This window comes from Gopherus flavomarginatus, chromosome 15 (assembly GCF_025201925.1).
Source record: "Gopherus flavomarginatus isolate rGopFla2 chromosome 15, rGopFla2.mat.asm, whole genome shotgun sequence".
NCBI classification, from domain to species: Eukaryota; Metazoa; Chordata; order Testudines; family Testudinidae; genus Gopherus; species Gopherus flavomarginatus.
Genome location: NC_066631.1, coordinates 25,726,437 through 25,751,552, shown reverse-complemented (window position 1 = coordinate 25,751,552; position 25,116 = coordinate 25,726,437). Strand labels below are relative to the sequence as shown.

Sequence of the window (25,116 nt, the reverse complement as noted above, 5' to 3'; positions counted from 1 at the left end):
GAGGGCGGGCAGGGCAGCGGGGCTCCTCGGTGCCGCTGGCCGGGGGGGAGCTGCCGCTGCAAGCCCCGGGCTCCCGGGCGGCTGCCTGGCAGGGCTCTTGCAGCGGCTGGGGGGGGGCGCCCCGGCTCGCCCTCTGCCCCGCGGCAGCGACACGGAGCCGGCTGGCAGCCTCCTCTCCCGGCGCGAGCCTTGCCCACTGCTGCAGCGCGCGGCCACTTCCTCCCCGGCTCGCAGGCATTCCCTCACTCTGGGCCCCGGGAGCACGAGGGGAGCAGCCGGGCGGGGTGCGCCCCCCTCAGGCCGCGGCGGGGTACGACAGCGCCTGCCGGGCACGGGCCGCCTGGGAGCTGCACGCCCGGGCGCTGGGAGCGAGAAAACCGTCGCACCCGCTCCCTGGTGCTTTGCAGAGGTGGGGCGAGAGGCAGGGAAATCTCCCCCTTCCAAACTAGCTGTTCCCAGGGACTAAACTCAAGAACGTTCCAGGCCCCACCCCCAGGGGCTGAAGGGTTAGCCCAAGGACTAATAATACACTTACAGTGCACGCTTCAGGGCTAGATCTCTACCTGTGTCACAAAGCGAGGGAAGTCAGCATCTTTATCCCCATGCCTCAGATGCAAAACTGAGGTATCAAGGAGGCGACTGACTTCAGCAGGGAGGTACAGTGAGTTAATGGCAGAGTCTGGAATGGATCCCACTTCTCAGCTCCGTACCTGGAAGTTTGTCTTGCACAGTGTACACCCAATAGCCCTGTTTCTCATGGCACAGCTGTACAGGGAGCACCTCATGCTGGTAATGCCAGGGCATTCAGGGATTTAGGAAACACCTTTACCATAGTGCTATTGCTATGGTCATTGCTGGGATCAATGGGTTTAGGGACATACCCCAAGGCAAGGCAGAGTGCACTGAGGGCTGGATGTAGGGGACTTCCCATCACACTGAAAATAAACCAGGTCATCTGGATTCAAGTGAAAGACTTCAGCTCACGCATTGCAACCCCCATCTAGCACAACAAATATTGGTAAAACTTCTCAGATGACTGCTGGGTGTGGGTGCAAGGCACCAGTCATCATTACAAGCTAAAAATATGAAGATAGGGCTTCACTAAACCATGTGATATCTGTCCCAAAATGTTCATTCACTTCCAAGGCCAGGAAAGATCCCCCCTTAGCCCTTGATGAATATAATGCAAAATGTTAATTACTTAGGTCTGTATTTAGGAGACCTGTACGTGGCTTTTCTATAATTTCACAAATCGATGATTTAAGGCTGATTTGAGGATGCTTGCCTATATCATCTGCATGTTAATTTCCATCCCATGATAAGGGGGCTTAAAATTAACTTGAAATAATTACAAGCAACTGATAAGCTGCATCCTAGAAGCTCTCCTTTACTGTTGTTTTTTTTGAACATGACCTTTTCATCACATGCCACTGTTGGAACTTAAGGGCCAGAATTAGGAAGCCTAACATTTTCATTTAATTTGACCTTTCACCAGACTTGCTCTCCTTTAAATTCTCAACACCCCAGCCCTGTTACACTTTCAACACCTGCACATCTACCAACGTGATGCCATCATGTGCCAGCAATGCCAAACCGGACAGTCTCTATGCAAAAGAATAAATGGACACAAATCTGACATCAGGAATCATAACATTCAAAAACTAGTGGGAGAATACTTCAACCTCTCTAACCACTCAGTGACAGACTTGAAGGTGGCAATTTTGCAACAAAAGAACTTCGAAAACAGATTCCAAAGAGAGATTGCTGAACTCCAATTAATATGCAAATTAGATACAATTAACTCAGGCCTAAACAGAGACTGGGAATGGTTGGGTCATTACACTAATTGAATCTATTTCCCTATGTTAAGTTCTCCTCACACCTTCTATGGGTCATCTCAATTATCACTTCAAAATTTTTTTTTCTCCTGCTGATGATAGCTCATCTCAATTGATTAGACTCTTCCTGTTGGTATGCATACTTCCACCTTTTCATGTTCTCTGTATGTATAAATATCTCCTGTCTGCGTGTTCCATTCTATGCATCCGAAGAAGTGAGCTGTAGCTCACGCTGAAATAAATTTGTTAGTCTCTAAGCTGCCACAAGTACTCCTGTTCTAATTTCAACAGTGATTGATTCTGAGATACATAACAAGACTACCAGCACTGACTACTCTTACATCTTTGCTCACTAACAAGATTGGACAAAAGCAGGAAAAATACAGTGATCTGTACTGGTTTGAAGCCAGAGAAGTAACCAAATTCCTTACATATTTTAAAAATAATATTATTTATTGTAATTGATTATTTAAAATATGTCATGTGAGTACTTCTATCACACTATACAACACTGTCAACCAATTTGCAGAGCTCTGAGACATACAATGAATTACATATAAAGTCATTAGCCTTATCCACATAATTGCATTATCAATACACTGAACTTTCTTCATTACAGCATGTTCAGGATCTTTGGTCCCACCGTCAAAGCCTTACATACATCTCACCACTTCCCTCTTATCCTCCAATTTTCATTCCCTATTAATATTCCTATCCTCTCTCCTTACTGCTCCTTTCAGCTTTTCCACTAAATTCCCAAAATTTGCCTCCTACCCAGGGCCGGTGCAGGGATGCTTCGCGCCCTAGGTGAATCTTCCACCTTGCTCCCTCCCTCCACCCTGAGGCACCCCTCCTTGTCGCAGCTCCCCATCCTCCACCCTAAGGCACCCCCCACCCCAGATCATCCCTGCTCTGCGCACCAGCACCCCGAGCACCAGTACCCCGAGCATGCCGTGGCTGCTTCACTTCTCCCGCCTCCCAGGCTTGCAGCACTTAAGCTGATTGGCACCGCAAGCCTGGGAGGCGGGAGAAGTGAAGCAGCTCACCCCTGCCCCACCTCCTCCCCAAGCACGCCATGGCTGCTTCACTTCTCCTGCCTCCTCAGCTTGCGACACCAATCAGCTCAGGCACTGCAAGCCTGGGAGGCAGGAGAAGTGAAGCAGCCACGGCGTGCTCGGGGAGGGGGTGGGGCAGGGGTGAGCTGGGGCAGGGAGTTTCCCTGCGTGCCTCCCCACCCTTACTTGCTGCAGGTGGCCCTCCCCGACCTCCCCTGCCCCAGCTCCCTCTGTCTCAATGCCGGCGGCGACTGGGGCGGACGAAGATCCGGCCAGTGCGGTCGCTGCCAAAGAAAATGGAGCCCTCCAAATCGCAGTGCCCTAGGTGACTGCCTAGGTCGCCTAAATGTTTGCACCGGCCCTGCTCCTACCCAAATGTAAAATCTCCCAATTCTTGTCCAGTGCCCTTCATCTCCTCCTTAAAACGCATTCCTCCAAACCTTGCCTCCAGTGAGCTCATCTGCTGCTGTCTTATGCCCGAACTCTTGTTGTGTTTTGTTTCCTGTTAGAATTATAAATACTTTAAAGCAGGGACCTTGTCTTTATTTGCTTTGCAAAGTGCCTGTCCACAGTTACACTATACACTGCAATACAAATAACTGAAATCAGCTAAGTGCAACATACTTAAGGAAGTACTACAGGTAACAAAACTCATCTGAGGGTCAGGAAATGAGATGTATAAAACCGTTGTCTAACTCTGGACCTGTTGCGTTTGTTTTAAATTTTTCCACAGTTTATTTTTCAGCACATCTCAGTGATTTAGTTCAGAGAATAATCTTCCTTAACTATACTTATCAGAGCAGGGATGTTGGTCAGTCAGTTGGTCTGGAGATAAAACTTAACTGATCTGCCTCTCTCTTCATTTTATCATAATGCTGTAAAGATCCAGCACTGGAAGAGATTTACACCGGAGAGCTGTCTACAAGAAAACTAACAGAAAAAAGACTGACACACACAAAAGTAGCGATTCTAGTTAATTTCCTATCCCTCTGATGCATAGAAGTACCACATGAATGGGAGGAATTGCAAAGGGAAAAGAGCATACTTGAAAAGAGCATAAATATGTTTGAGCCTGTTCAAAATATAATTTGGCCCTCAGCACAGAATGAGATTTAAATCTGTGTTAAAGGAAAGCCATTTTAAAATTGTAAATTTAAAAATCTAATTTAAAGGAACACCATTCAGAAAGGTCAGCTGCAATAACAGATATAGTTTCAAAAGCAGCCACTGACTTTGGGTGTGGCTATTTCTTGGTTCCCAGCTTAAGACACCGTTGGCCTGATTTTCAGAAGTGCTCAACATCTAGATTTCCCACTGACTTAATTTGGAGATGCAGGTTCTCTGCACTTCTTAGGCCATGGCTACACTTACAGTTCTGCAGCGCTGGTAGTTACAACTGTGTTCGTACAGCTGTGTAGGGCCAGCGCTGCAGTGTGGCCACACTGACAGCTACCAGCGCTGCAGTGTGGCCACATTTGCAGCATTTGCAGCGCTGTTGGGAGTGGTGCATTGTGGGCAGCTATCCCAGCACTCAAGCGGCTGCAACGTGCTTTTCAAAAGAGGGGGGTGGGGTGGAATGTGACAGGGAGCATGGAGGAGACAGACAGAATGGATTTTTGGAGTTGACACTGTTCTCAGCTCCCTGCCTTGCAAGTTCTAAGGACTGGAAGACACACAGTGCTTACCTTCAATCATTTTAAAAGTTCTGGCCCCCTTCCCCCACCCCTCTCTCATTCACTAAATGCAAATTATATACTTTTAAATACCCGTCAGACCAGATAAGCATCTGCTCAACATGGACTTCCCCCTCCCCCTCTGCCGTCTGAGCGTGCTGTTTCTCTCTTCAAGCAAACAGCTGTGAACATTCCAAAGTAATTCCCCTGCCTGCCTCCGCTCGCTCAGCAAACAGGAGCTGTGTTTGTTTTTTAAATAAGCAGTTTGGCTGAACTCCGAGCTCTCCCTTTCTTCCGGTTTGTTGTGGACAGGAATTCTGGGATACCTCCTTATACCTCGGAGGTCAATAAAGGCGCTGGTGGGGTCCACACACTTGCTGACCATCGCTACACCCAAGGCTCGACCGGGTGTACAGCCAGCGCTGAACCAGGGAGTTGCAGCGCTGGCCTTGCTTTGCAAGTGTGGCCACATCCTAAGTTGCAGCGCTGTAACCTCCTCACCAGCGCTGCAACTCTCTAGTGTAGCCATAAGACACCTCCTACCTGATTTTCAGTTGGGCACCCAAAATCAGTGATACTATTTCAAAATGTTGGACCAACACCTAGTTTTTCTCAGCAGTATGAGAACACAAAGAGAAACAGCTCAGGCTTTCTGAGCTAATGGGAGGTTACTTTCAGACAGAAATTATACAAACTCACTTGAATGATTCTTCTTTCCTGATGTCAACAAATGACTGTAATAAAAAATGAACGGCAGCAAAGAGGGTAGGATAGAGGTAAATTTAGGTCTAAACCGAAGGGTAGTGGAGCGATAATGGAATAGCTGAAACTGGAAACCAGTAGGTATATCAATTATCCAAGGAAAATTGGTTCTTCCGATAACTGAGGGAAGAGAACAGATTTGTAAACAAGAAAAAGCACTTAAGACAATGTGAAGACTGAAGCCCTGTTTTAATTCCCAAGCGTAAACTTATCCAGTAATGGACTGCTTGTGAGAAACCCTTCAGGCTGAATTACACACTTGAAGACATTAGAGCAAGTACACTATGATAATTCAAAATCGTGGCAACACCATTCCTTGTGAGTGGCATTGCAGCTGTTTGGAGGCTGAGATTCTTATTCTCTTTAGGTATTTTGAATCCAATATACAAATCAGAATACAAAATGCCCAGAAGACTAGTCTCAGTCTATGTTAAATCAGAGGGAGAATATTCCACCACCGGAGCTCCCCCTCACTGACATATTCAATCCCCCTTCTAATCTTCCATCGGCAAAGTGAGAGAGAGAGAGAGAAAGAAAGTGCGCGCGCGTGCAGGGCCAAATAGGGAAGGTTCTTTACTGAATGCTTTAAAACCCAGTTCTCTAATGTTAGAATCAAACTTGCACACGCTGCCTTTATGCCAATGACCCTGCCCTTCCTGTTGCAAAGTAATCATATTGTTGATAGCTTGAACCCTGACAGATGATATGATTAAAACCTAGATCATCTCTGGGTAATATCCCTAAACCTAGTATTATGCTTGCGCAGCAGGAAATAATCTAATTAAATGTTTAATATTACAATACAAACCTGAAATATTAGGTATGCACCTTTGTAATTCAGTAATGTCCCACCTAAGAAATACATATTATTCACCACAACAAAATTTGTAAGTGTAAAAGGCAGATTTTATATTTTAATGTGTGATGGGCGGGTCATGGAAAGACAATAGGTGGACAACCCGTGTCAGTGACTAGATCCTCAGAGACCACAAGCAACCGCTGGGCAGACTGAAAATCCGCTGTGCCGATCCCATCACAAAACTCTTTGGCCAGAAACTGAAAGAATGTGCTTGCAATAAAAAGGAATGGTGTAGCGTCAACTTGCACTCGTGGAGGGACAGACGAGGACAAGCCCAGACAAAGGTAACAAAGGTGAACATAACTGTGATTGGAATGGGGACAGCATGATGGTTAGTGTCTGGCATATTAAAAAAAAAACCTCTGGTTAGATTTTCCAGGTCTTGGAGTGTCTGGGGGAGAAGGGATGTGTGCTAGCACTCACTGTAAACTCAGACACAATGGATCACAAACTAGAGCTGTTGAGAAATAGCAAAACAGTGCTAGAAATGATCTGCTAACATAGGCCAATGGCCATCAAGCTAGCAAAAAATATCACACTCTACAGTCATCCAGACCTAATGCAAGTATTGCTTCTAGTTGCTAAAACAGTATAAAGAAAGCACTTGTTAACAAAACTACTGACACAAAAACTCAGACTGGAATGATAAATTATATACAAACCCCTAAAAACCAAAGTGAAACAGAACTCAACCCTCTTTCACTAATATACAATGTACTTCCTGAAGCATAGAACAGAATGCATTTCTGTGTCAAGTATTATTTTCCAAGAGTCATTATACATCCCTTCATTGTGTGCAATTCTCTTTTGTGTGTGTGAGAGAAGGAGATAATCAGAAGTGAATTTTATCAAGACAAAGTAGAATCATTAAGTACATAGTTACTATAGCAAACTATTTCCTCAAGGGACGATACCTGTGGAGATTTTTTGAGAGATTACATTGATCATTAGGTTTAATTACTCTTAATGATTACAAACAGAGAGAAGAGAGAACAAGAACTATTCTTGCAAAAGGCTGAGAGGGAAAAATCTATGGAATTCTTTAAGTGTCTAGGGCTTGCGCAAAGTGTGTAGCCTTTATCTCAGACTGTGAGGGGCATGAAAAAGATTTCCATACATAGAAGGCCCTCTACCAATGCTGCCATGCATGTAGTTCTGTAGTGCTCTGCATCTTCAACACTCAACCCTCTCGTAACTTGAAAACCCCTTTTCAGCACTAATTTAGGCTCACAGTGGGAAGATGCCCCTCACAGTCTGAGATAAAGGCCACACTGTTTGTCCAAGCCCTAGACACTTGAAGAGCTCCATAGATTTTTCCCTCTACAAGCCTCTTGGGAGGGGAGTTCTTATTTACCAACACTGAGATATCTGAGGATAAGACCAGATGGCATGGTACAGAATTTGTCCTTGAATAGTTCCAACAAGATTCTAAATAAATTAGTAAGTCTCAACACTAAAATAATTTTAAATTAACGTGGTTCTGTAATATCCTCACCCCATCACACAAGAAATACAATTTTGAAACAAAAATATTCAGTTTGTATAACTACTTTCTGTGCATTTATACAAATGGATATTTAATAGAATTCCAGTTTGCAGATATGCATTTATTTAAGATGTGTCACAACAGCAGCAAATTAAAAACCAAGCTACAATATTTTAAATAAAAAGTGTTTACCATATGTTTGTAGTTATATTCACCACAGAAGCTTTGTGTTGCTTTCTGCATAATATAAAAAGTTCAAAAATGTCGTAGTACCTATTATTTACAATGTAGCTATTAATTTCTATAAAAATGGTGAGCAAAATGAACTGCAAAAGGATTACAACATGATTTTGTTCAGAAAACAAGCTGCCTCAGTTTACCTTCCTTATTATAAACTGAATTATTATACACTATTTAAAATAATTCACATTTTTTTTAAATAGTAAAATACACAATTAACATTGATTTCTCAAATATAAGAAAATATGTTTAAATATATGTGGCTATTTGAAGTACAAAATATTGCTGTGTGTAAAGGATAACATGGTTGTAAAACTACTATTGACGGTTTACAAAAATACAAAACAATTTGCATTTGCTAAGTGCATAATTATACATTAGTGCAAACAAAAGCATATCTGAATTTAATAGATACAAGTCTCAAAGATTTGCAGAGGTACGTAAAACATGAAATCTTTTCAATGTCATACGGATTGAGCCCAAATCTCTATTAATCCTTTCCAAGCGATCTTCCAAGGTTTCCTAAAGAAAACATTTGAAAAAGATAATACATTCAATACCATACAGTTACAAGCAATGGTCTTCTAAAATTAATATGTTGGTACTGTCCCCATTGTCCATCAGTGTCTTTTCTGATGCATTAACAGCTTTCCACTAACACCAGGACATTTGTCTACCTGAGTATGTACTCAGGCAGCTAGCTTGCACTGACATCTGTGCTGCCACATCTTCACTACTATTGTTCCTTGTGCTAGCTAGATTAAAGTTAGCATGCATGTGCCTATCTGAGCTACCACTATACTTTCATTTGTTGTGTAGATGTACAGTAGAACCTCAGAGTTACGAACACCAGAGTTACAAACTGAGCAGTCAACCATACACCTCATTTGGAACCAGAAGAATGCAATCAGGCAGCAGCAGCAAGAGAAAGACACACACACACACACACACAAGCAAATATAGTGCAGTACTGTGTTAAACGTAAACTACTAAAAAAGAAGGGATAACGCTGCCTTTTTCTTCTGCATAATACAGCTTTGAAGCTTTACTAAGTCAATGTTCACTTGTAAACTTTTAGAAGAACAACCATAATGTTTTGTTCAGAGTTACGAACAACCTCCATTCCCGAGCTGCTCATAACTGAGGTTCTACTGTATTCTAATTCAGTGGTTTACAACCTGGGGTCCATGGACTATGTCTAAGGATTCTGCAGAAGGCTGTCGTTGCCATAGAACAGTGGTTTTCAACTTGTGGTCCACACAGCTGTGGGAGTCCGCAGACTATGTCTAAGATTTCCAAAGGGGTCCACACCTTCATTCAAAATATTTAGGGGTCTACAAATGAAAAAAAGGTTGAAAACCACTGCTCTAACTAACAACTTTACATATCAATAGTTCTAAGTGATTTTAACTGAATTTTATTTACACCCTATAATTTCTTAATTTGATCCTAAGACATGACGATAACTGGCAAACAATTTCCATAAAAGCTAAAGATTCAAACCAATTCATGGGCAGCGCAGAGTGGTATGGAAAAGCTCCTGTTACCATCCACTAAACCAGGGATTGGCAACCTTTCAGAAGTGGTGTACCGAGTCTTCATTTATTCACTCTTATTTAAGGTTTTGCCTGCCAGTAATACATTTTTAATGTTTTTAGAAGGCCTCTTTCTATAAGTCTATAGTGTATAACTAAACTATTGTATGTAAAGTAAATACGTTTTTTAAAATGTTTAAGAAGCTTCATTTAAAATTAAATTAAATTAAAATGCAGAGCCCCCCAGACCAGTGGTCAGGACCCGGGCAGTGTGAGTGCCACTGAAAATCAGCTCGCGGGCCGCCTTCGGCACAAGTGCCATAGATTGCCTACCCCCGCACTAAACCATACCTTAATCTGTAGCAAAATAGAGAATACAGATTGAACTTCCAGTATGGGCAGATTCACTGAAAAAATAGTCAGATATACATAAATAAGTGTTTTCACCTGGTTTAATCTTGCTTGTAAGGTTGTTCTTCCCCCACTACTAGGTATTCGACTCAATGCAGCCTCAATCTAGCAACACACAAAATATCGCAGCTGTAAATTAGCCAGTAACTCAGGGACAAGTTAGAGATATATGTGCAGTGTAGTTGTTTAGATATCGTATAACTATATAATATGTCCCATACTATGTAATTATATGTACCTCTGCCCACCCTCAAGCATCCCTTTGAAGAAGAGAGCACTCTAATTTGGTGCTAGAATGGTTTAATGCACAAACTTTTCATCTCTGAAAGGCTAGTTTAAATCTTGGCTTGTTGCAAAACAAATTCACCTCAGACCCTCTATCCCCATTTGTCTGCATCTCAATTGCAGAATATGACTTTGCTTAGAAGAGTCAAAGGACTGGAGTATCAGAAGTTTACTGTGCAAGGAAGATGATGCACCATCAGAACAACTCTGGGAACTTTGAATTGGTTTGAGCCAGGCATAGTGCAGCTATATGGCTGTCTCACTAGCCTCTCTCCTATACAAATGCACTTATTCATAAATTTAGAAGAAAAATGGTTTTTACCTGTTGCTTTTCTTGTGTGAGTTCATCAAAAAGTCTCTCAGTTTCAGCCAATGTCTTAATTCTTGATGTATACTTGGAATCAGCATCATAAAGTACTACTGGTGGAGGAATACTTTGTTCATTTTTGTGTGGTATGTTCCTCTCTTCCCAAGCAGATGCCACAGTTCCTTTCTTCATTCCAGTGTGCAAAGATTCAGTGCAAGAACTATGTTTAACACAGCTGTCAATGCCTTTACCTGAATGTTGCCTTCCTATGAAAAGATGAAAGTGCTGTTTATTTTTTTAATTTTCCATTTTTTAATTTTTTTATACATAATGTATTATACATAACAGAACATAAAGTGAACCATAGGAAAAGCTATGAATCATTGTGATTCTGCAGGACATAAACAGACAAAAGGCATGAAAATTCACACTTGAGGCTTTCACTACAAACTTACTAACGTATTTAATTATGCCTCATGATATCAGAATTATCTCAAGATGAAGCTAAACTTGGGAAGAAGTTACATAACATTGATTAGCTGCTGTTGATGACTGAAGACCTTAGTAATCTCAGATTTACAACAAAATAATGTTCTACAATATTAAACCAGAATATTTAATATAGGTCATGAAAAGTATTTCACTGTAGCTTCAGACTGCTCTTTATATTATAGTTAAAGAATTAAAAACATGATTGAATATTAAAAATATTAAAAATTTAAAAAATATATAATAAATTCAGTATTTTAATGAAAATGTGGTTAAAATAATGTTTTCATCCAACTATTTAAAACAATTAAATTAACTAGCTTTATTATTATAATTACCCTTCACTATTTGTATGCAACACTTAGTAACAGAACCTTCACTGAGGATATTGAATACACACAATGACATGGTTCCTCGTAACATATACACTGCAGAACTAAATTAGAAATTAGGAAATTTATTTCCTCTCTTATTTGTCAGTTGAATTATTTTTGTTATTCTATTGTTTGCGCATGTTTGAGTGTGTATAAAAATTAAATATTTACTGTAAGAACCGTAATTTCCTACTGCTACAAGCAATATTATTACTGCATTTATTTATTGCAAAATAAAAGATAGAGCTTCATTAGAAAAATGTCATGATTCCTCTTATCTAGTCGGTGGAAGCTATGTGGAGGGAAAAAAAAAAGTTCCCTTTAGGAGAATGAAGAGACAAAAAATCATAATTCCGCCCATTCTGACAAATTACCTTCTGTATCATCTAGTGAAAGAAACTGGAGTCGTTTTCTTGGATTGCTATGTTGTAATGTAGAGGCAGGAACAGTTTCCAAATCATCCAGAAGTATATTGAATCTACAGAATGACGAGGGAAGGGGTGTTGAAGAGACAACTACTTGTTAGAAATACCTTTTATAAAGGATCATCTATCTTTTTATACTTTTACATATTAAAAACAAATTTCCTCTTCAATGGAAAATGTAATCTCTCTGGATTCTCCTAAATACAACCCCACCTTCAGGTTCTTTGGTTTCCGTACATCAAAGGCCTTGAATCATGCAGCCTGTTTCTGACTCCCATTCTCAAGAGAACTTTAATGTTACACTTAAGAGGAAAGTTCAGCATCACTTTTCCTCCACATTACATATGCCTGCCCTTTACCCCATCTCCAGAATCAGAATGCTGCCTCTGAAGCTCTGCCAAACAGGATATCCAGCAAAGTATAAAGAAAATCCTTTGTTTCAGTAGTAGGTTTAGTCTCCATATAAGTTTCTATGGGGGAGTGAAAAAGAGCTCTAAGGGCTTACTTTTTTTTACCCATTCTTTAAAGCATCACTTGTATCCCTGCATATTGACCCAGATTTACTCTGTGTTGACATAGGACAATGCCTCTACAGTCTTCCCTGTCAATATTATTCCATCAAATACGATATATCTAACACATCACCTTGGTGAATGCTAACTGGGGTTTCCAAGGTTATTCTTGCTCTATTTCAAAAAGCAAACTTGACTTCAGATATATGTCCCAGTCATGCAAACCCTTACTTAAGTGACTAGGCCTCTCTCATATGCATATTTGATAAGACTACTGCCATGAGTAAGAGCTATTTATAAAAGTATGGGTATGCTAGATCAAGCCCGTAAATTGTGTAACTACTATCAGAAAATAAACTCTGCTGCAAAATTTATATTTACAAATATGTACCTAGTCATTGTGTTTTCGTTTTTGCCAACCAAGTGGCTAAATCCTGGAGACAGGTTTTCTTTTGGAGATCGTTTTGGGCTGTATGTCACTGACACTGGTGCCAGCATTATTTCTCTTCCTGCTGCAGAGAAGAAAAGATTTGAATGCCTAACACTTTTTCTATTTAAACAGTTTTTCTTAATACAATTTGATCCCAAGTCTTAAAGAATTATTTTCAAAGTTCTCCATGAAGTTCTGTCCGTTTAAATCATATAAAGTATGCGTCACACACTGATAAATGATAGTAAGGTTACAGCTTTCACATATTCTGTAACTCATGTACGCAAACTTTTTTTCAGAAAATCCATGATAACAGTGTGAGACTCCTAACTTTTAAATTTCCTTCCTTCAGCTGTTTGTAACTCAACCTTATGTTATTTAAATACTTCAAAATGCAGTGTATCAGAGGGGTAGCTGTGTTAGTCTGGATCTGTAAAAAGCGACAAAGAGGAAGGATGAGGCCCTCTTCTAGCAGTTGAGGTGCTAGGCAGTTTCTCCTCCTTTGGTGTTCACACCTCAGCTGCTAGAAGACGGCCTCATTCTCCCTGATTGAACTAACCTTGTTATCTCTAGACTGATTCCTGCCAGCATATTTATACCTGCCTCTGGAAATTTCCACTACATGCATCCGACGAAGTGGGTATTCACCCACGAAAGCTCAAGCTCCAATACGTCTGTTAGTCTATAAGTTGCCACAGAACTCTTTGTCACTTTTTGAAGTGACACAATAACCCTGTATACAAAAATGCTTACTTGGAATGTTTGCCTTCCTGTTTGAAGGTGGGAGGGATGATGACCTCTGCCCACTAGGTGAGCTATATCTTTTTGGTCTTTGTTGATCTCTGTATTTCTCTGGGGACCGATTGGCACTAAAAGTGCTTTCATTAAATCCAACAGTTTGATGTCTATGTGACGTTTCTATTAAAAAAAAACAAAAATTAATATTTATATCACACAGGATATTGAGGATTCTCCTTCACTCAGTCCCCATGTAACCTACTGTACTCAAACCTCTACTTGTTCCATCTCAGCTGTTTCCCATGTCAGTACGTTTGTGTTATACTAACCAGCTGTACATGCTTAAGTCCTATCCCCACTAGAAATTGAGCAATATTTGACATTCGTTGAAGTAAGATGTTAACCAGACCTATGAGGAGAGCCGTTCTGCAGCACAGATACAGAAGAGAAGAACTGAGTTTAAAGTGAAGGTAAATAGGACAACTCTGAGCTAGTGAGAAATAGCACAGGCTTAACAGAAACAGGAGACAGAAAGCAGGGCAGCACAAGCATCTTGAAAGACAGGAGTTAGAACAGGACCTGAGTTTTCAAACCTAGGTGCTTGAATTTAGGCTCCTAAATCCATATTTTTAGTGTCTGAATAATAAAGGCCTGATGCAAAGAGGTACTGAGCACCTGCAACTCCAGCACCATAGAGGAAGAAATTAAATCTACTCAGTCATATAATACATGCCAGCTTTCATGCCAACATTTAGACGTTACACTACAACAAAACAAATGTGGGTGCAAAGACAGCAGGAACTGTGTTAATACTCAATGTATATAAATTTCCACTACAGAAAGGACACTGAACTAGATGAACTAATATGATGCTATGGAGAATGACTTATTGAAAATAATGGGAATGCAAGAAAACTAGCTTTATTATTTCAGGTTTTGTTAGGCAAACTACAGAGCATTGTTTTAAAATACACAAAGACTCTTTGCAAAGCTATTAACTATTTTTACCCTGTCACCTGAGCCAGGCTAATTCTAATCCTTGAAAATAAAGGGGGGGGGGGAAGAGAGAGAGAGAGAGAGAGAGAGAGAGAAAACACGTGATTTCGAGGATGCAAGTCAAGTCAAATCCAAGAATATAAATAAATTTATTACTAGTTGAAGTGTCTTCTTTTTCTGTCTGTGTGCCCCAACTTTTAAAGGCTTTTCCTTCTTCAAGTTCTTTAAAGGCTTTCATGATTGGTGTGTCTGGTGCCTCATTTTCTTTTTTTGCCATTACATTTGTTAAAGAGTCTTCTAGTGAAGGGTCCTTTTCAGGAGGAGAATGGTGCCTTAAATAGTATATGAAAGCAGCATATGAGGAACCAAGATTTTATATGGTAAATAGGCTATCCAAATGTCAACCGAGAGTTACACTCACATAGAAATAAATTTAATACTTCACAGTTTGTTGGTGCAAAGTATTGTGACATCTTACAATAATTCAAATGGAAATTCTTATAATGTTTTTTATTTCATCCAGAAACCTCTGACTTCTAAATATTAGTTACAGGATGATGTGAACCCCCAAATCTGAGCAATAGTGGAAATGAGTGAAGTCTGGCGAGCTAGAATTTTTCAAACATCAACTCTGTAAAATCTTAAAATCAAATCTACCCTGACAGAGAAGGAGGAAGGAACAAGGCAAACTACTAAAGAGACAGAGTGACATCCTCATCAAAACTGAAGTCTGCAGAACCAGCAAAGCTGCAACCAACCATGCCAGTGCAATTCTAACCGAGAACTCCTTTGCTGACCAAGGAACTGAAGTGGAATACTTCAGAGGGCATAAAGGCAATGGCAGTTGGTCAGTGAACAAGACATACCTATGAGGTCTCTTCAAGGGCAAAAGACCTTTGAGAGCTAAGAAAGTCCCCGCCTGTTTCACACTAGATTAGGAGGTTGTTTCAAAACATGCACAGCACTTCAGGCAATGGATAAATACTTTAGACTTCAGTAAATAAATACAAGAACAAAGCTCAAGAACAGTCAATTGTAGAGAAAATTATTTCTACAATCAGAAATTTCATAGATATTTCTTAGATTACAACTGCTCTGATTCTCCACTACATCAGAGTGGAGGGTGGTGGTTACAGGAAGCTATCTTACCTAGAAGGAGTGTAGGTTTCCTCCAGTCTATTATCCATAATGCTCTCTTGATTTTCTAAAGGTTGGCCTGTGAAGATTGAATACTCTGCTCCTGGTATCAACCACTTCCGTCTGTTTACATCAGAAGCTGTCAGCTTGCTATTGAAGTGAAAAGCTTCAGGATTATGAAATGCTTGAAGTTTTGGTTTTGAAATTAAAAAAAAAAAATAGCATTTATACTAGCCAGAGAGAGAAAGCACCTTACGTTCCAACACAGAATTACAAATTTGTAAATATTTGGAGAAATAAGTACCTTTTTAAAAAGTGATTGTTTTAATTAAAAGAACATACACACTCAGATTTCAGTAATTATTTATAATGTATTTTTAGATGGCAGTATTTTCCACAGATCTATACTTCCGTACAGAAACACTTGCTTATCTGACTTCAAGTGCCAGATACCAAGTTGGCTTCTTCGCAAGGACTTTGAATGAATTATACAAAACTAAGATATAATTGTACCTAAGGTGAAGCTGTTGGTTTAAAGCCTCAACTCTTTATTTCTCTTTTGTCTCACCCTACATATTTCTTAAAAAGAAAGAGCACAACTGATAATACAAAGAAGTGATGAATATAGAGGCCATTAACTATTTTCAGTTGAAAAATTACAGATTAGAAATACCAAAAAAAAGTGATTTTATATATAGATTCACTAAAAAGTACACAAAAATTAGAACAACAGTGTATCAATTCACACAATACCAAGAATAATAATTATATTTCTTTAAATCTATCCTGCTGTTTGTTTAAATGGAATGATGCTCTCTCTGTGTGTGTTATCAGTTTATAAGGCCTGATTTCATCCCCAGTTCTACTTTGGCTTCAGCAGATTGCACCTCTTCCCTACATCAGTGGGGGCAAATCTGTCTCATAACGATTAAGTCTTTCCATTTTTCCTATTTTGGAGGCATCCCCATTTTCTAGCTATTTAACTAGTCCTCATCAGAAACTATCCCTCTCAGTTGCTAATTGGTACATTTCCAAAGTTCCTTAATAGAAGGTAAAACTTTTGAGGCATACTTTATACAGCAAAGGAGCAAAGCAGAAACACCCCGGTTCTGCCCCTATTCTAGCAAAATTTACACTCTAATTTCCACATAAAATTTTACAAGTGTCACTTAAATTATTTTTAAAAATTTAAAAAGTCACATACACCTTTCTGATTCAAAGTATTAAAGGTACAATGACATGGAGCCTTTACAGTACAATTGCAGATTCAGATCTTATACTTCCTACTGTGTACTTTACTCACAAGGGTAATCTCTACTCATTTAGGTAATCCCAGTGAAGTAATTGAAACCACTTACGGGAGTAAGGATTGTACAAGTAAAGCTTGCAAAACTGGATGCCCATATTTTTTATTTCATCTTTTAATTATTTCCTGGCATATAATATGCTGGATTATGTAATATGTCTTTCAACTGCTACAGTCTATTGTTAGATAACCCATTTTTAGCCAAAACAGAAAAACTGCTCAATAAAACACATCACCCACCTTTTCACATGATAGAATATTCACTTACTTGGCATGAGATGTTCTTAAATGACTTTCAGTAATATGACGGAGTTTCAACATATGTTCATGTTCTACCTGCTTGATCTGAGCTTCGAGTTTTGAAATTGTTCTAATGCAGAAGTAATGAAGACATATTACAAGGAGGTTTAAAAGAAGTTTAAAATAGTATTGTTAGATCTTATACAATATTAAAATATAGAGATTTTTTAATATATGTCCTTGGTGGAAGAAGCGTAACCAGTATGTAAAGATACTTCATTGTATCTGATTCCAAGCATTGTCAAATCAGAAGTTAAACATCGATGGAAGGCAAGAAAAAAAATATGTTGCTGTGGAATAATTCCACTGAAGTGTAAAACCATTTAAAAATACTAATAAGGTTACATGGGTTCTATCTGAATGAAGTCTATTTTTTTAAATTAGCTTCACCAAAAGGAAGGAAAAAAAAAAAAAAAACCAAACCTCTTCTCCTCCTTGAAAAACTCTCTCATTCTGGATTTAATGGGCTGATCTTCATCTCACATGTCGCTCAGGTAACTCACCCAGCCTGCTGTTCAGACTTTTCACATCATAACTCTCCCCTCCCTCACCACAGAGTAGCCCACACCTTCGATTAATCAAACCTTAGCAAGAATTCTGTTAAATCTGCAATCAGAATTAAAGTGAAAAACCCCAAACCTGGTAGGCTTCTAGACTGGGGGACTGTAACAGAGACATGTGCAAGCAGGTATATCACCTCTGTGTCCAACCATTTCTCAATATTTCATCGAAGAGGTCGTGTGTGGTCTCTGCTGAAACCTAGGAACCAGCTGATTGTCATGGTTACTGTGAGATGCTTGTAAGGGAAATAATTTAAGAGATATGTAAAATGCAGAATATTAGGTTTCAAAACTGTTGACCTTGTCACTTGAGGCGAGACAGGTCTCAGAGCTAACCCAATCAACACTAGGAACAACAGACATCTGTGAAGCCAGCCTGTGGTTACTATCTGGACCAGGTGCAGGCTTGAGGAGTTAAAGACAAAAGAACTCCAGGAAACGTCTCTGAATAAGGGAATCCCCTAGGGAAAGGGCACAGGATTTGTTCTATTACAGAGGAGATACTCTGCCAGCAGAAGTGGGGTTGTCTCATTAAAGGTGGATCATAGCTTTCTGAACTGGACAAATGTGGCAAGACTGACCACTGAGTGAGAAATACCATATTAGACAGGAAAGTAACTTGTTAATAATTATAAGCTATCGATTTTGTATATGTTTTTCTTTTACTTGTATCCTTATGTTTCCAAACCTTTATACTTGCTTTTATTTGAATCTCTCTCTCAAACTCTGTTAAATAAAATTCAGTTTGGTTTTACATCTAAGTCCTTTATGCTAAGGAGAATGGTGAATTGAGGTGCACTGCTTCCATGGAGGCCATGGATCAGTGTAGACTGTGGGTTTTCAGTCAATAAAGGGTTGGGCACTCAAGTGTATCAAAGTGGGGTGTGTGAAATTGCTAGCTTGCATTGGGAGAGGGACTTGTAGAGCCCAGAGCAGAAGGCTTGTGTTGCCAACAGCCAGTAGTTGGAGAGGTTTTCCTGAAGTCTAGGGTAGGTGTGGCCAATCTGTGGCTCCGAAGCCGCATGTGGCTCTTCAGAAGTTAATATGCGGCTCCTCCAATAGGCGCTGAGTCCGGTCTGGAGCTACAGATGCCAACTTTCCAATGTGCCCGGGGGTGCTCACTGCTCAATCCCTGGCTCTGCACCAGGCCCTGCCTCCACTTCTCCCCCTCCCCCAAGGTCCCCACCCCTTCCTACCCCCTTCCTCAAGCTTGCCACACCCTCGCTCCACCCCCTTCCGCCCCCACAGCCTCCCACACACTGTGAAACAGCTGATCACAGCTAGCGGGAGGTATGGGGAGGGAGGAGGAAGTGCTGATCGTCGGGGCTGCAGGAGGGCAGGAGACATGGGGCGGGGAATGAGATCTGAGGGAGAGGCTGCCAACGTATTACAGTGGCTCTTTGGCAATGTACATTGGTAAATTCTGACTCCTTCTCAAGCTCAGGTTGGCCACCCTTGGTCTAGGGGGCAAAGACAAGGCTCTCTCATGCTGCAAGAAGGTGGTAGTGATCCACCTGAAGTAACCCTGAAAATGTCACTGGGATCCATCACAGAAATACAGTTTTCAGATAGCAAAATAAAAATATCCTTTTCCATTACGGTTGCCCCCAATCTGAAATGGTCTATGCCCCAGCAGTTCACAGAACAAGATGAGAGAAACAGACAATGCAAAAGAAATACTAGACTGAACTGCCCCTGACTCCTGCTCTCAGAACATAGCATACAAGTATGGCAAAGGCACCTCAATCTTCACAACGCCTTAAAAAAAAAAAATGTAGATAGATGCCAGGTAAATGACCAGTAAGTTTCTTTTAGACAGGTGGACACCATGTCAGCTTGGGATGTCTCTACATCCTTTCTGGTCTTAAACTCTCAAATGCTTAATAATGTGTACTTTCTTGATTCAGGAGTAAATTCAAAGCCTAAGCAGGAGGCCTTCTCCCTCCCCCCCCCCTTTTTTTTTTTTGGAACCCAGAACAAAATAAATAAGGATTTTGGCTTCCTAAAAACCCGTGAATTATACAAATATATAAAAGGGCCAGGACAACACCCAAAATGGTCCCAAATTCCCTCTCTTTGGCTAGATTGGCTTTAGACAAAGCAATGGAAGCTTAATGGCTTAATAATAATGAAATCTAGAATTGATTAGGAAATTAAACTGGTGACCATCCTAAGAGTAACACTCTGAAAAACAACAAACAAAAATATACATGAAAAATTGTAGTTTCTCCATCTCTCCTGATCTTTCTGACTTATGAACAGCGAGACTTCAGATCCTCAGATGAACATGGGGAGGGAAGGGATGACAGCACATACCCACAAAAGAGAAACACAGTGAGTCATATACCAAGAGAAGTTAGATCAAAGAAATCCTGTGCGGCCTATACTAGAGCTTTCCCAGAGTAAAGTCCCTCTTCCCCTGCCGGCCGCCCTGAATGCTCTGTTTAGCAGGCTTGCAAGGGAACTGTTGCGAAACATGAGACAAAGACTTCCAACAGTCTGTAGCCATGCACAATACTGGCTGGACTTTGGCCCTGACATTCATCTCTTGATGGTCATGAGTCCTGCCTCATGCATATCCAGAAAGTGTAAATTCAATGGATTGCAGTTCTATCAGCCAGGAGAGGTCTAGATAGCAGGAGGGACAGCCATAGGATGTATTATTCCTGCTCTACACATGGAACACCTTCCTGTCCTTTCTTTGTGCCTAGGTGCCATAATTTTGAACAGCAAATTCCTGTCAACATCCACATTCCTGAAAACCAGATCAAAGACTGGTTAGCTGAAGATGAGGGCTTTTGAGGAGAGAACTCTGGCATGAAAAGCTTGACCAGTGGATTGGCTGAACTGAATGACAACAGAAAGAGGAGACGCAACCCATTCATTCTAGATTGAGAGGCGGTCCTGATGAGGAAAAAAAATGTTTGAAGTGTTGTAAAATAAGTAGGATCTTATAATTTGTGCAATGTACCATAAAATTATTCAATATCTGTACAAAGGTGCTTCATTAATTTTTACAAATTGCAACTGGATCTAAAGATCTGCAATAATTTTCATTATCAAGGATTAAATGCTAAATGCATTAAAGCTAGATTCACACTATTAAGATAGTACTAAGATGCTTTCACATTTTACCTTTTCAAATCAGAAATCTGAGTGTTTGCATCAACCAATTTATTTTCAGTTGCATTCAATGTATCCTGTAAAATACACAAAGAAAAAAGTAACAAGTGAAACACTCTATAAGGGAAAAAATGAGTAACTTCGTCTATATTGAAAAATTACAATTTGTATCACCTTTTTATTTGAAAGGGAGTTATGTTAAAACAAAATCCTTAGACTTCCATTTGACTTTGCAATACTCTTGTTGTCTAGGATTAGAATATCATATAAACAATAAGATTTCCTTCTTCATCCGATGTACTCTGAAATCCTTGTTCTTCCTCCTTCTATGACATTGCAAACATACTAGGAAGCCATTTGTTAAAATATATGGATTCATCCCTGTAATCCTTTTTTAAATACTTAAAATATTCAATTAATATGTATTTCTGTGCCATGGTGATATATCTGGGCCTAATACTGCGGCCGTTCAAACTTTTCCCTGCCTTTAGTTCCCTTGATTCAAGTATTATCCTCTCACTTATAGTTGGATATCTGGACATTCTGGTACTGTCACTCCTATATTATATATCTATTAAAACCATACAAAGATTTTCACTCAACCGTTTTTAAATAAAATTAATCCATGCCTACTTACCTTTACTCTTTCATGTTCTTTTCCAAGTGATTCATATTCTCCCAGAAGCTAAAAGAACAAAAACTGCAAGTAGTAAAATTAAAACATAACGGAAACTAAACTCTTATAATCTGATATGCACTTTAATTTCTTTTAAAAAGTTATTGACCTAAAGCAAAAGTCCAATTATGAAAACTAAGTTTAAGCCTTTTCGCTACAAGCAAAATAAGAATTGTAGCATATTTGCTCCCTTACACTATGCAAAGGCTAGACTGTATATTTCTGATTGTAAATGTAAGGTGCAGACACATGAGGAAATTGTGATTTAAGAGTTAAATTTCTCTCCTTGGCCCATTTGCTCCGGTAGTTTAGTACACCGGTTTGCTATTGGTCTATGTCCGCAGCAGACTATTTCATCTTGTGCGCCAGTGCAGCTGATGTGGGTGGCACACTGGAGGGATAAGCCAACCATTACTTGGCTGCCAAGCACCAGCCCACCTGCACACAAGTGGAGGGGAAGTAGAAGTTGCATGAAGACTGCTTTCCTTCCAACGCTGGGCCCCAGCAAGAGCATATAGAAGTAAGGAGGCACTTTATATCCCCTGACCCTGTTTCAATTCATTGTCCCTTGCACTATCTTGATTATTAAGATTTAAATGTAGAAATTATTCGAACTGATAAATAGTTTACTAGAGGCAAAAAGTTGAAAACATACTGCCAAATCAGCTATGCCTGAACTTTAGGGTTTGTTAAATGTTTGTTTTATGAAGCTTTACGATCTATTGCAAATTTACACACACACACACACACACACACACACACACACACACACACACACACACACACAAAAATCCAGTGGAAACAGGATTTCTTAATACACATAGTCCCCTGGAGTATTTGCAATCCAGATAACGTAATAAAACTGACTAAAGGCTGAATAAAAATGAAAAATCTTTTTAGTGTAAACTGAACAAAATTAATATGGAAAGAATTATGGGCCAGATCCTGAAGACCCAGGAGCTTATCTATGGGAGTCAGAGTTTGCAGTATGTGGACCCACATAATTTAACAGAGCAATCTTCTGACTACAACCACCATCCTGCACGCTATTTTGCAGAGAGGCACCTCTGCCTACCTATGGAGCTGCATTAAAGTCAATGGGGCTATGCACAAATGCAGTGTTACAGAACAATTTGCAAGTTTGGGACCAGCAACACATGAAAAATATTTAATATAGATCTCCTCATTCACAATGGGTGAAAAGTCACCACTGAGCAGGACACTTGCAAGAATATCTACACCATTTAAGACATATTTAAGCCCTTGGATCCAGTGCTTTGCTGAGCTGAAGCTTTAAAAAGAGTTTGAGAGGTGTCTTTCAGTCTAGAAGAGTATTGCTGAACAATATAAAGAAATGATTTTTGGGAGTGGATCTTAATGAATTCAAGTTTATTGATCAATATAGTTGTCTCTATTCAAGAGTTAGTCCTTTTTATTGCTGACAGCTATTTTGGTTTTCAGTTCACTTTTTTCTTCCAGTTCCCAATGGCAGAAATCCTTTTAAATATTCGGGGCATATGTATAAACAGAACACAAACTGGATAAGTCCAGAAAGTCAGATTTTCCCTAGTAGACTTTATTTCTAAAATACTGGCAGTCCTTTTTGTTTGCACAAATAATGTTAACAGTTAGTTACTTGTCTAATAATACTTGTGTGCTTTAGCATTATCCTGCTTGGAGTATGTTCGTTTTTTCTAAAATGAATTTTATTAAAAATACAAAATATAAAAACTTCTTATAAAACAAATGTCAAGTAATCAGTAAAAACCACTGAAGAGATAAAAGGAAACAAAAATTACTTACCCACCAAAGATGGGATTTTCAAAGGTGCTTAATACTGGCTTTGCTCTGCTTCCAGTGAAGTCAATGGTCAAATTTCCCACTGACTTTAAAAAGGAAATATTTTGGCCAACACAGAGCACTTTTCAGAATCCCATCCTAAAAAGGGAGCTAAAGCTCCCAATATGTTTTCACATTGCTAACCTCCATTCTGTAAATTTTAATATTAAAATTAATATTAATATTAAAAATTTAAAATTAACATTTTAAGATTAATTTTAATATAAATAATAATTAAAAAGTCAGAAAGCAAGGTTCTATTAATTTGGTCTGCAGTCGGACAGAAAATCTGAACAAACCACAAAGAGTTACAATACAAAACATCAGCTCATCCCCAGTGAATTAAAAAAAAAATAAAAATCAATGAGAAACTTATTCTAAAATTAGTTCAGAAAATGTTACCTTACCAGACACCAGATGGTAAGCTAAGTTAGCACCACTATTTGACTGCTGGAGACAGAAAAGAAACTGAGTAGGCAGAGTCTTTAGAGATCTGTCTCCTTGCTGTTGCAAAACAACACCTAGCCATCTGGACTTGAAGGGTATAAATAATACTTAATTTCTCTATAACGTCAGTAAAATGATCTATCAGTTTAAAAAGTAATAAAAATACATGATGAGTTATACTATACATACTCTTTTAGTATGTACAATAAGAAAATACAATCAAATCTGCACTAGTGACCAATTTGAGTAAACAATTTGGTCTCAAATAACAATTTTTAAATATCTATTATATTTCTAGTATAATCTAGTTCAGCCTTTATTTAAACTGCCATCTCCACAGGACTGAATTTTCCTGGTTCCTTGGCTGGTCACTTAAGGTTCTGCTACAGTACATTTTGAGAGTTATTCCAAAGGCATCCAGGACTTTTACAGTTCATGGAATATTGTGCAGTTGTAAACCATTATTAATTACTTTTCTCACTTACATCTTGAAGCATTTTATTTTCTTCCTTTAACCTGGCATCTTTATTATTTGACAGCTTGTAAGCCTGTTCAAATGCTTCTTCTAGATCCTTAAGCCTAGATTTTAGTCGGCTGATAGTGTTATCCTTCTCTTTATGACTTGTGCGCATTTCTTCAATACGTTCTTGCAAAACTTTGGAAGTATTACTGACTGCATAAAAGCGTTCTCTCCAATCTGTCTACAAAACAAAAAACAAGGTTCATTAAAACATTTACCTAACCAATTTTGTCTCTAAATATTAAAGTTATAATCTTAAATCTTACAAGGATAGAAAGCAGAAGTTAATTTTTAATAATGTACAGAAACTGAAAAAAAGTTTAAGCTACTTTCTTTAGTGCAATGCATTAGACTAAAAAAATAAGATTCAAGAAAAGAAACCCAATTTCCTGTTCTTTAGCAAGGAACCGGTTCGCTGTATAGCCATGAAAGAACAGGCCCTGGCCTAGCAGGAAAGCTGAGGGTCATGAAAGGAGGATTCGTATATTTTGGCCCAATTGTGCCTTTACAACCTAGAGTAGGGTAGATATAGGTAAAGGAATAGTTCTTTTTGCCTCACTACACAAGGAATTTGCCTTATCACCCATGTGTAAAATAAGAAAAGGAAGCAATTATTTTGCCTCCCGCCCCTCTTTTTTTTTTTTTTTTTTGAGAGAGAGAAAAAAAAATCAGAAACATGTCTAATATTTTATTGGTGAACTTTAGTTCTTGCTAAAATTGGAAGGAAGGTGGGGGATAGGGTTATTTATAAATAATAAAGTTTAAACACTTAGAGGAATGATGCTCAAAAGAT

At 39.4% G+C, this 25,116-nt stretch overlaps 1 protein-coding gene across 5 annotated transcripts in view; it reads right to left on the bottom strand.

Annotated features, from left to right (window-relative positions):
• Positions 1–7,773: 7,773 nt before the first annotated feature.
• MPHOSPH9 (M-phase phosphoprotein 9) overlaps positions 7,774–25,116 on the bottom strand; it is a 46,877-nt gene continuing 29,534 nt past the window's right edge. For 4 of the 5 annotated variants that reach the window (XM_050924355.1, XM_050924357.1, XM_050924356.1 and 1 more), the window contains exons 13-24: positions 24,289–24,504; positions 21,479–21,526; positions 20,854–20,918; positions 17,127–17,228; positions 15,565–15,702; positions 14,572–14,747; positions 13,435–13,599; positions 12,643–12,763; positions 11,689–11,792; positions 10,467–10,717; positions 9,896–9,964; positions 7,774–8,435 (exon numbers count right to left, since the gene is read on the bottom strand). In XM_050924355.1, coding sequence (XP_050780312.1) covers positions 8,334–8,435; positions 9,896–9,964; positions 10,467–10,717; positions 11,689–11,792; positions 12,643–12,763; positions 13,435–13,599; positions 14,572–14,747; positions 15,565–15,702; positions 17,127–17,228; positions 20,854–20,918; positions 21,479–21,526; positions 24,289–24,504 — 1,557 coding nt within the window. In that variant the 3' untranslated portion in view covers positions 7,774–8,333. The remainder of the gene's footprint in view (positions 8,436–9,895; positions 9,965–10,466; positions 10,718–11,688; positions 11,793–12,642; positions 12,764–13,434; positions 13,600–14,571; positions 14,748–15,564; positions 15,703–17,126; positions 17,229–20,853; positions 20,919–21,478; positions 21,527–24,288; positions 24,505–25,116) is intronic. The other variant, XM_050924358.1, reaches the window with a different exon arrangement.